Source organism: Bos taurus, chromosome 4, assembly GCF_002263795.3.
Source record: "Bos taurus isolate L1 Dominette 01449 registration number 42190680 breed Hereford chromosome 4, ARS-UCD2.0, whole genome shotgun sequence".
NCBI lineage: Eukaryota > Metazoa > Chordata > Mammalia > Artiodactyla > Bovidae > Bos > Bos taurus.
This window is the reverse complement of record NC_037331.1, coordinates 43,340,003-43,352,368: the sequence shown is the minus strand read 5'-3', so window position 1 is coordinate 43,352,368 and position 12,366 is coordinate 43,340,003. Positions and strand designations below refer to the sequence as shown.

Genomic DNA, 12,366 nt, shown 5'->3' with positions numbered 1-12,366 from the left:
GTCTCCCAATGTTTCTCACAGAGGAACTAAGGCAATTAAAGTCATGTCCTCCTAAGATATTTTTGACATAGAGCAACCTCTTTTGAACATCAAGCATGATATTTCAAAGAAAGTATTACACAGGTCGTGCCTTCCAAAAGTGTTTATTAGTTATTAGTCCCTTTATAAGCCATGACCATGGCAATGAAATTGGACATTCTGTCATTGCAAATGCTTTTTGTTCAAAATCCAATGCTGCAATGTATAAATGCTGAACCACTATGTTGTTACAGCTGAAGCTAAAATAATATTGTATATCAACAATACTTCAGTAAGAAAAGGCCAAATGCAAGAAATACCACTTCTATTGTGGAGTAAGTAAAATCGGTATAGACTTGTATATCTCCCTTTTTTAAGAGACTGCTTATCACTGCCCATTGTTAACTCTGGTTTTATTAGGTGACTGTATTATATGCATTAAATGTAGCTATCAAAAGGTAAGATCTTCTTGTTCAGTTCAGTTCAGTTCAGTCGCTCAGTCGTGTCCGACTCTTTCCGACCCCATGAATCCCAGCACGCCAGGCTTCCCTGTCCATCACCAACTCCCGGAGTTCACTCAGACTCACGTCCATTGAGTCGGTGATGCCATCCAGCCATCTCATCCTCTGTCGTCCCCTTTTCCTCCTGCCCCCAATCCCTCCCAGCATCAGGGTCTTTTCCAGTGAGTCAACTCTTCGCATGAGGTGGCCAAAGTACTGGAGTTTCAGTTTTAGCAACATTCCTTCCAAGGAAATCCCAGGGCCGATCTCCTTTAGGATGGACTGTTTGGACCTCTTTGCAGTCCACGGGACTCTCAAGAGTCTTCTCTAACACCACAGTTCAAAAGCATCAATTCTTCGTCGCTCAGTTTTCTTCACAGTCCAACTCTCACATCCATACATGACCACTGGAAAAACCATAGCCTTGACTAGACGGACCTTTGTTGGCAAAGTAATGTCTCTGCTTTTGAATATGCTATCTAGGTTGGTCATAACTTTCCTTCCAAAGAGTAAGCATCTTTTAATTTCATGGCTGCAGTCACCATCTGCAGTGATTTTGGAGCCCAAAATAATAAAGTCTGACACTGTTTCCACTGTTTCCCCATCTATTTCCCATGAAGTGATTGGACCAGATGCCATGATCTTCGTTTTCTGAATGTTGAGCTTTAAGCCAACTTTTTCACTCTCCTCTTTCACTTTCATCAAGAGGCTTTTGAGTTCCTCTTCACTTTCTGCCATAAGGGTGGTGTCATCTGCATATCTGAGGTTATTGATACTTCTCCCGGTAATCTTGATTCCAGCTTGTGCTTCTTCCAGTCCAGCGTTTCTCATGATGCACTCTGCATATAAGTTAAATGAGCAGGGTGACAGTATACAGCCTGACGTACTGCTTTTCCAATTTGGAACCAGTCTGTTGTTCCATGTCCAGTTCTAACTGTTGCTTCCTGACCTGCATACAGGTTTCTCAAGAGGCAGGTCAGCTGGTCTGGTATTCTCATCTCTTTCAGAATTTTCCACAGTTTATTGTGATCCACACAGTCAAAGGCTTTGGCATAGCCAATAAAGCAGAAATAGATGTTTTTCTGGGACTCTCTTGCTTTTTCCATGATCCAGTGGATGTTGGCAATTTGATCTCTGGTTCCTCTGCCTTTTCTAAAACCAGCTTGAACATCAGGAAGTTCACGGTTCATGTATTGCTGAAGCCTAGCTTGAAGAATTTTGAGCATTACTTGACTAGCATGTGAGATGAGTGCAATTGTGCGGTAGTTTGAGCATTCTTTGGCATTGCCTTTTAATAGTAAAAAGCAACATTTCTTTCTATACTGTTTTAATTCCTAAGTAGCTTCTTTCTACCTTGCTTTTTGTTTTTGGTTATCTCCTGTAAAAGAGGAAATTCTATTAAATGATCCCCCCAAAAAAAGAAAAAGGAAGAAAATCAAAATGATATTTAACTCCCTTCAGTTTATTTTTTAACATGTTATTTTTTAACATTTTAAAGTTGCCTTAACTTCCCTTTAAACTTTTTAAACTTCCCTTTAAAACTTTTTTTCCCTTTTTAAACTTCACTTTAAAAAATATATTCTAAGTAGAATTTCACAGTTATCTATTTTTTAAAACTGAATGTCACTCCCACTGTATCTCTAACAGTTTTATTCTCTCTTGTAAAGAAATGGGAGGAATTCCTTAAAATCTGAGTCTTGGTAATCTGTGATCATTTTGAAAAATTATTACTCTGTGAAGTTCTTACTTTCAGCTATTAATGACAATATCAATGATACAGCAATCAGTGGTAAAATTAAACCTTGCCTGGAGGTTTAACCTCTTTAACTTACATTTTTGACCTTCTTTAACCTACATGTTTTTTTGAATTTATTCCTTCCTGCATTTCTCCTATGTTAAAATCTAAAGTAATCAGTTTGTACTTTTAAAAATGTATAGTTTTACTTTGAAACAATTTTAACAATTGTTGTTTAACAGAAAAGTTGAGAGAACAGTGCAAAGAACTCCCATATATTTTTCACCCAGAGACCCTGTTCAATCTGTTAACTGTCCCTATTAATGTCTTTTACAGCAAAAGGATCTAATCTGGGATTATATGCCACACTCAGGGGTCATGTCTTTTTCATCTCCTTCACTCTGGGACAGGCTTCAGTCTTTCCTGCAGTTTCATGTTTTTCACAGTTGGGACGATACAGGGCAGTCACTTAGTAGAATGTCCCTTAATGTGGGTTTGTGTCAGTGGTTTTCTGCGTCTAGTTCCAGGTGACTCATGAGAGCTCAGTGTATATCTCTTCCCTATGCTGTCTTCAGCATCATCAGTTGGTACTTGAAATTGGTCATGGTAGGATTATCTACACCATGGAAATCAGAAAACACTACAGACAAGGACTTTTTACACCTGAATAGCTGATTGTTCTACATTTAGCAGCACACCACAGAGTTAGTTGTGTGATATTTCTTCATATTTAAACCCAGTTGTGCATTTTTGGTAGGAATATCATTGTGTACTATCAGGTGGCAAACAGCGCAGATTTGTTCCTCACTAGTGATATTTATATGAATCACTTGATTAAGACAGTGTCTGCTAAATTTCTGGAGAAGGAAGTGGCAGCTCACTCCAGTGGTCTTGCCTGGAGAATCCCAGGGACGGTGGAACCTGGTGGGCTGCCATCTCTGGGGTCGCACAGAGCTGGACACGACTGAAGCGACTTAGCAGTAGCAGCAGCAGCTAAATTTCTCCACTGTAAATTTTTATACTTTTCCTTTGTGGTCAACAGATATCCTGTGTAGAGATACATTAACTGTAAAAATGACCTGTTTCTCATCCTACCTTCACTTTCTAGTTTTAGCATCCATTGATGATTCTTGCTTGAATTATGGTAGTTGCCAAATGGTAATTTTTCTAACTACATCATTTCCCTCTACATTTATTATTTGGCATTCACTTTAAGGAAGAGCTTTCCCTTAATTATTTACTTAGGGATTTTTATTTTTTCAATTTGTTATTGTCATTTTTTATTTGGATGATTAGATTGGCTTCAGTTTGGCCAGGGGATACCTTAGAGCAATTTCTTTTCTTTTGGGGCTGTCCTTGTTTTCTGAACCCTTCCTTACGTTTTGGTACAACAAAATGTTTCCAGGTTCAACTTGTACTTTCTCTTCCTCAGGCTTGGAATGAACTGCTTCTTCAAGGAGAGTAATGTGTGGAAACTAAGCTCTGAATGCTGGATATACTCATTGCTGTTGTAGTGTTGCCACCCTGGAGCCTTCTCGGTGGAAAGAGCTAGAAAGTGTGTGTGTGTGTGTCCTTTTACATTTATATTTATTTCTTTGTCTAGATATAAGCCATGGATTTTCAGAGATAGTTCCAATTCAGATACAGTACCACAAAGCTCATTGTATCTTTTCTCTCCTTTATATTTTCATTCTCTGTTACTGAAAAACCTGGTTCTAATCCTGAATATACTTATTTGATTAATCCTCTGTGTGTATTGATAACCCATTTCCAGTCCTCTGGGCTGCACCTTGCCCCCTGCCCTAAAAGTGCCTTCAAATTAGTTGCCATTATTGCTTGTTGCTGGGCTGCTCCTGCTGTTCCATTCCAACTACTGTATGCTCTTGCAATTCTTTTATTACCACTGCTGTTATCAGCCACTGCCAGGATACCTCAATTTGTATTTTAAGCTGCTTTGTAAACCCTGAAGTTGGTACTTACATGTAGTATTTTCTTTGTTATTTCAGCTTGATTTTCAGCTTATCTGCATTTAGTGTGAGAGAAATATCAAATAGCTACTGTAGCTTAGTAAATTACGGTTCATACCTTCTGACAGCATTACTTGTACTTTGAGGAGATATTGGGTGAAAACAGCCCAGAGAAAATTAGAAGGAGGCAGAGATAAGGAAGAGAGGAAGTAGGAGATAGCTGAAAAGTATATGAAATGAGTGCTACTAGAACTCTTTCTCTTGGCTTAATACAGTCTTCACTCTGTCCTGGTAAAGGAAGAATACATTCTCCTTAGAAATATTCTTAAAGCAGCCATTAATACAGATTCAAGCCCTTTTCCTAGGTTCATATCTTTTGGTCCTCTGGGGTTCTGGGTCACTCTTCAAGGTTACAGCTACTTTTTCTGCTTTAACAATTGTCTTCTAGGCCTGTGTTATCAACTGTCTACTGATCTTTTTCAGGATGTTCCTGGGGACTTTAGCTCCAACATTTTCATCTTTCTTCCCAAGTAAATTTCTCTCCTTGCATATCCCGGCTGATTAATGACTCTATTCTACTAACTTCCCAGTCTCCCTTCCTCTTAATCACGACCTTACCCCTCCCTTTCCAACCTAGAACAATTTCCATGAAGCTTCATAATACCTTTCCAGCACACTCTTTTACTGTCTGAGTTTCCCACATTTTTATAAGGTCAAGTAATTTCACTTCTTTTGGTCTTTTTCTACATCTCCATGTTGCACAGTGTTCAAGGGAGAGGTAAAGGGAACAGTAAATAACATTTCTCTAGACAGAGAAGGTTACAGGTGTTCTCTGCACCTTTTATTTTCTCTTTCGCCCTGTCTCTCCTCTCTCCCGTAGTTAATTTTCCTCCCTGCATCTGCCACTCTTAAATGATCTTTGTTCTGTAGTGCATGCCCTTAGTCTCTCTGTGCCTCTTAGGGTCATACAGAAAGAAAAGGGTGAGATGATTGGGCATTGCGTCTTGCACCTTTGTGAAGATCTGTTCTTTGTGACCAGGAAGGAAGCATTAGAGCTCTGTAGAGCATATGGGAAGTATGATCTGTCTGTCCCCTTTCATAATCTTACAGGAGAAGGTCGGAAGTATAAGACAAACTTTCTAGGCTTTGAGTGTGTTAAGAAGAAATCTTAACAGGCTGTTTCCCAAAGAGTGGGCTGTTGGAGATCATATAGAGAATAAACCTCATAGTCAGAAGGTCTGTGTTCTGATGTCAACTTTGGCTCTAACTGACTGTGTGACCTTAAATTAATCATCTACACCTCTTTTTATTTCTGATTTATTGTTTCCAAAGCAAGCATTTAGCATAGATGAGTTACAGTGTCTTGTACAGTTCTGATAGATTCCAATAGAACTGAGCAACTGTAGTGTTAAAGGTAACATTTTTCTCCCAAAGAAACATTTCCCCCCCATTTAAAAGTTCTTCTGTTTTTTGACCTACATGAAGGCATTGTACTAGTTTTATTTTTCCTGTCTTCCTAAACTGATACTCTAGAGAAAATTCAAGGAAATTTATTTTGAATACAATTAGACACGGTTGCTTTTTAATAATGTTTTATGATAGACTTAATCTGCATTGAGTACATTTTAAGTTTGTGTGGGGTTTGCATTGTATTTCTTCTACTAACCATTTCTTTTGGATAGCCATTCTTTCACCCACTGGATCCTTTAAGCATTTGCCTATTAATCAAAAATGATTTGTTATTTTCCATGTTACATATTATGTATTGAGAAAAACTTAATTCCTGTAAATGAAGAACTTCAAGTGTAGTCTTTTAAATACTTGTAAGCTACATGATTACTGACATTTTTTCTAGAGTATTGCAGTGGGTAAAAGAGGTTACTTCTTTATCTTTGTGTTCTTCATTTTTACTTCTTCCTTTATGTAGAATTTTGTACAAAGTTTTCCCTTTTTTCATGTGCTTTTATGTTACAAAAGGTCTGTGTCTCCATTGTGTATTAAAATGAATTTATCAGAGGTATTTAGGTATCCACACTTATGGTAAAGTTTTTGGGTAAAGGAGAGTATTAAAATTAAGTTAAACCACTAATTGTAACTTAATTTTGTAATTACTGAGGTAGTTTTTTTTTAAATTAGTCTTTAAAAGTATATTATTAACTATAATAAAATGGGCAAAATTTTGGTCTAGGTTTTGCTCAAAGACCTGTTAATTTTGACCAAATATTGTTTGATAAGTTAGGGCATGTCTCTTAGAATTGCTGTTTGTAAAACCTTAAAACTTATAAAGTAAGGTAAAATAGGACCTTGATTTTCATATTTATTTTTTATGATATATATTATTTTTATGAATTACTTATTGTAAATATAAGATAGCAATTAAAATCTGAGAAATAACTACCATGTTTAATTTTTAGCAGACTGTAATTTCTACTGGTAACCTATCCAAAATAAACTAAGTCCATGTAACATGTTTCACATATTTTTCTTTGTAGATCAAAGAAAGCAAAGAATTCAATTGATAAATCAACTGAGACTGACAATGGCTATGTATCCCTTGATGGGAAAAAGACTGTTAAAAGCAGTGAAGATGGAATACAAAGCCATGAACCTCAGTGTGAAACTCTTCAACCAGAAGAGGCAACCTGGAACACCGGAACACTGAGGAACATCCCCAGCAAAGTAAATGTGATTAAAAATAATAATAATACTTTGTGTGATCTTACATTAGTTAATGGAAAGTGACTTAGACGTAGTAGTTACCCTTAAATGTATATATATTCTCCAGAATTTATTCTGTGAACCTTTACAAATAACACTGATAATGCTGAAAATAGATAAAGTAATATTAATAAGCCTGATTTCCATTATAACCTGGTACCTTCTAAATTAATTGATTGACTCCAATTTTTCTAAAATGTTAAATTAGATTTAAATTTATAATTAATGTCGTTAAACCTTTTTATTTTTGCATTTCCTTATGTGTAAATGAATTTGTTTCAAATGGAAGATCTATGTTAATTCAAAAGCTTAACCTAGGACCCTGGTTTTCCTTTAATGTTCTCTATAAGAAAATCTTACTTTGTTTTTCCTACCTTTGTGACCTTTGGTGTCAGCACATTTGTTTTGTTTTTTAAAATTCTTAGAGAAAATTCTTAAGGATAACAATTGTTTATTTACTTTTCTAAAAGAAACCCTAGGTTTATTGTAACATAGCCTAATATAAATATCTTCTTTCTCTTCTTTTCCCTGAAGTTTTTTGGTTAAATAATTTTTTTCTTTAAAAGCTGTTACAGAGGAAAAAATGTGGTCAAATTAAAACATAATACCTTAGTTACATTTAGAAATATAAGCATGAATGTGGGTATTGAGGAATAGTAAATGAAGAAAAGAGGATTCTCTATTTGAGTAAAGTATGTGTTATTGCTTGACAGTAGTACATATATTTTCAGTACCTGTAGCTATATAATAAATATCATGGAGTGGCAGTAAAATAGAGTCCCTTACCATAATTTTAGATTTTTGAGGCATTTAACTCTCTGGTAATGTGAGCCTCACTTCACTAGCATGTCTTAACAAATAAAGTTTTTAGTTATGCAGTTTTCAAACACATTTCCAGGTATGTATTACCTACTAACGTTCTATAAGAGGAACATGAAAGTATCAATAAAATACCTGTTCTGAAGTCTCTTGGTTTCAAAATTTCTGAAATCTGGGTGTCTTAATGTGTACATGATGTTGTCTGGCTGATATGTGTTTCATTTGGTTACAAGTCACCTCCTCTTGCCTTGTAAACCATTATTAAATCAGGTTTTATGGCATTTTTGGTTTGTGAAAATATTAAATTAATTTTAGGTCTCTTCAGCTTCTTTTAAAAGGGTCTCTTTTCTCATAATTTTATAAGCTATTTCAGATCTTTTGAACAGAAACGTTGTAGGACAATATTTGATAAATGACTTTTGAGTTACTCTTGAAAGAACAGTACCAAAGTCACTGATTTAAGACTTTTTTAGAAAATCAGGTGGTATTAATCAGTTACTTTGAAATTTTTAGTGGTATTTGAAGGTATATGTATATATGTATGTATAATTTAAAATTTTGCAGTTTTAAAGCTACAGGTTGAGTCAGAAATTAACCAATGACCCTCTTTGCATAATCCTAACTTAGGATACCCAAAGGACAGTAACAAATGTCTCTGATGAAGTCTCCAGTGAAGAAGGTCCAGAAACAGGATACCCATTGCGCCGTCATGCAGACAGGACTTCTGAGAGCATTCTTCGGAATAGGAAATCACACCATTATAAGAAACATTACCCTAATGAGGTATTTACTTTGGCCTTACATTTGTGCATATGTATCTATATGTTTTCAACTTACAACTTCTTTCATCTATTGAATATATTACTGAAATAAATATCTCCCATCAATCTCAATATCTTACTGTTACATGATCTGGATTTATAGAAGAGTACTTTTAGATTTATATATTTCACATATAAATAGCCGCACACTTTTATTCACTTTGTGCATCATCTCTAAGGATTCATACATTGAGTTTGTTGTTTTCTTTTAAAGAGCATTCTGGAGACACAATCTGTGAACTCCCATGTTAGACTTCCACAATTTGAAAACGCTTTACAACTTCTAAATTATAGCGGTGTTACTATTCTAAGTGACTTCTTTCCTGTCACTGTCACCAGTTACATTGCCCAGACTATAAAATTCAATTCCGTTTTCTTCTATAACTCTTATATTTCTTTATTAATGTGTGTTTTTCTTTAAACCTTTTTTCCAACTTTATTACATCTCTTGATGTTGTCATATCTCTGGAAACTATTTCAATAGAAAAAGATTTTTTTCATTCAATTGTATTTTCACATTTTCTTGAGGATAGAACATTGTCTTTCTTCAGGGCGCATGAATTACTCCTTTTGTCACTTGCTGACAAATGTTACCTTCTGCTCTTTTTGTACTATATTAGAATATATGTTTTTTTCTTGATGGTTAAGAGTCAAACTTCTGAAAAATCTAATATTATGCTATGTTGTAATATGAAAACCTTAAGAGTTTTAAGATTAAAGGAGTTACTTGTTCTTCCTATATTTTTCTTTGTGATTCTGTCTCTAGTTAATCTTTCTTGTGAACTATGGCTGTTTTTTCTGTTATTGGCTCCATTTGAAAGACACATAATGCCAGTGTGTCTGCTTATTGCCTCTTCGCCCACAACTGATGTTCCATCTCCTGTTCCTAAGCCAGATAACCATGCTTGTGAAATTCATAGTCTTAGTCTATAAACAGGTGAAAGTCTGTTGGTCCTGGAAAGGCTTCAGAACCTACTATAAAAAGAGGTCTCCAGTCTCCTATAGAATAAAGTATTTGGCTTTAAAGTTACTTTTCTTTACCCATAATCTTTACTTTTCTTGATTTGCAACTATGTTTTGAGATTTGAGATTCTTTTTTTTTTTTTTAAACTCTTTGTTTATTTGGCTACGCCAGGTCTTAGTTACCGCGTGTGGGATCTATTTTCCTGGTCAGGGATTGAACCTGGGCCCCCTGGATTGGGAGCTAGGGCTCTTAGCCACTGGTCAACCAGGAAAGTCCCGATATTGAGATTCTTGAAGGACAGAACATTATTCTGCTAATCTTAACTTTTAAATAAATGTTTCTTCACATCTTCCAGATTCCAAGCTAAGTAAGGCTGATAATTATTGAGTAGGCATTGGTTGTTTTAAATCTTTTAAAAATGATGTAAAAGATTACATTAAAAATAAAATCAGATCTTCAAATTCTTCATCTGTGAAGTGAGAAACTTGAGACTAGAGGATATTTAAAAGGCTGTATTTCAAAATTTTTTACTCTCAAATCAAACCAACTGAAAAGTTGTTCTTATGTTTTTTTTATTAAAAAAGCAAAACAAAACCTCCTTTGAATAAGTAAAATTCAAACAGGATTTATAGTGTTGTTTTGCATCTATATATAGTTATTGCTGTACTTTTCAAATTACTGGTGATACTGTTTTCTTTTAGGGTGAGGCACAAAGAAATCATTTGGGGAAACACTTTGTGCAGGAGCAGGACTGATGGGCCTCACTATAAGAGTACTTTTCAGGAACTCAGCCGTTTATTGTAAGCCTCCCAGATGTTAGCATCTGTACATATGCTTCTTAGGGGCATTTTGTTTTTCAGGAAGAAATCATCCAATCTTCTGGTGGCATGGGAGTGGTAGGTACTCTACCATGCTATCATGGTGTTTGGCATCAAGGGAGTTGGGGATGAGGTGTGATCTTGCTATTCAGTATCTTGGACTTTGACTTAACCCTTCTGTCTCTTACCCCTCAACTCCCTACCCTAGTTCCTTGCCTGTTTCTGCTGTTAATATCTACCATGTCTGATGGGTTTCTTCCAGTCTTCTATTGGGAAGATGGTGGTGGAATTACTTGGTTATCTGGGATATAGGAGATGTCCTGGGTAATTGGTAGCTCCTTCCTTTTAAGTATTTGTACTATTTCTTAGCTCTCTCTTGTTTTGTTTAACTCTGCAAGTGTCTCAGTTTTTATTTCCTGCTGTGAATTAGCTTTTCATCTGATAATGGGAAGCATAATGAAGAAACAATGGGCTTGGAGTCAGACTACTTAAGTAACTTTGGAAAAATTGTTTAACCTATGTGAGTCTCAGTTTCTGCTTCTGTACAGTGGGGAGAGGAGGAGACTGGCCTCATCAGATTGTTAGGTTTAAATAAGATTATGCATAATTGCCTGGCACAAAGCATTTATGTTATAAATGCTTCTTCCCTTCAACTATTTCAGTTCAAATAAATAGTCTTTATTAATATGATTGTATCCTCAATTGAAACTACCAGTCTAGAGATTTGAGATAAGCAGAGCAAACCATATTAAATGACCCATTGAGCTATTTTCTTCAGTTCTAAAATTTCCTACTTTTAGGCTTAATTCAGCAATTTGTAGTGAAATTTAAAGTGGCCATTAACCACCTAAATATTTCAGGTTAAATTCTGTTTGAAATGTAAGCAATTATAGGTAGTAATTTTTAGATTTGACATTTGTGAAATGGCCCACTTAGCAATGAATATTTGATGAAATACATTTATTAAGAATTACATATACATTTTTTTAATCCCTGAAATCACCCATTAGTTTCACCTAAACAGTTATCAGGCCTTTAATCTTATTACTTATATTTGTATCTGGTTAGCAAGTCTGCATCAGAAATTAGTTACAGATAATCTAGTTTCATAAAAAATTTTGATTTAGCAATTACTGATTACTTAATACAGTGTGTCTCCCTATCTAATGAAAACAGCTTATGTTTCAAATATTATGGTTGACATTACTGAGTCTGAAGTATTTTGGGAGTGTATGTCTTAAAACAAAGTTGACTTATTTTAACCCTTTTTTCTTTCTTTATTCATTTTCCTGCTCAGCTCTTCTGGAAAATTTTCCTCTCTTAAACAATGTTTCTCCCATAAATACTCTTATCAGTACAGTAAACTTATGTTTATGGTATCCTATCCTGGTATCAATAAATTAATTATCAATAATATATCTAATTCATTTAAGATATTTTGTTACTTGTACTAATGATGGCAAAAAAAAAAAGTGGTTTCTGTCTTTCATGGACTTACAGTATATTTAAGAGAGATGATATATTTGAGAATATGAACTACATGAGCATTTAATTAACACAGATAAATTTCAGATGCCACAAAACAATGCAAAATTTGTCATTAAATGAAGATAAAAAGTAACAACTTGCTTTAGGGACAAAATGATTGCTCTAAATAGAGAGTAGCTTTATTTTTTTTAATTTATTTATTTTAATTGGAGGCTAATTACTTTACAATATTGTAGTGGTTTTTGCCATACATTGACATAAATCAGCCATGGGTAGAGAGTAGCTTTAAACTAACATTTGTCGAGCCCCTGCTTTGTACTAGGTTTGCATTAAAAGCCACAGCGCTCATTTCAGTATCTCTTTAAGGTAGGTAGTTTTATTTCCCATTGGTAGATGATTCAGAAACGACGTAAGACAGCCAGAAAGGGTAGAGATGGTATTTTCCTGGTACTTTGTAGAGTGGACTTTAAAGGAGAGTAGAATTAACAGTAAGTGCTAAGAACATGATTAGAGGCTAG

The 12,366-nt window shown here is 35.0% G+C and overlaps 1 protein-coding gene across 29 annotated transcripts in view; it reads left to right on the top strand.

Moving 5' to 3' along the window:
• The window catches only part of PHTF2 (putative homeodomain transcription factor 2), a 202,469-nt gene that overhangs the window by 97,434 nt on the left and 92,669 nt on the right, over positions 1-12,366 (top strand). For all 29 annotated transcript variants that reach the window (XR_009494148.1, XR_009494147.1, XR_009494146.1 and 26 more), the window contains 2 exons: positions 6,713-6,899; positions 8,385-8,540. Coding sequence is in view for 5 of the 29 variants with exons in the window: in XM_059885602.1 (XP_059741585.1) it covers positions 6,713-6,899; positions 8,385-8,540 (343 nt within the window). In the remaining 24 variants the exon portion in view is untranslated. The remainder of the gene's footprint in view (positions 1-6,712; positions 6,900-8,384; positions 8,541-12,366) is intronic.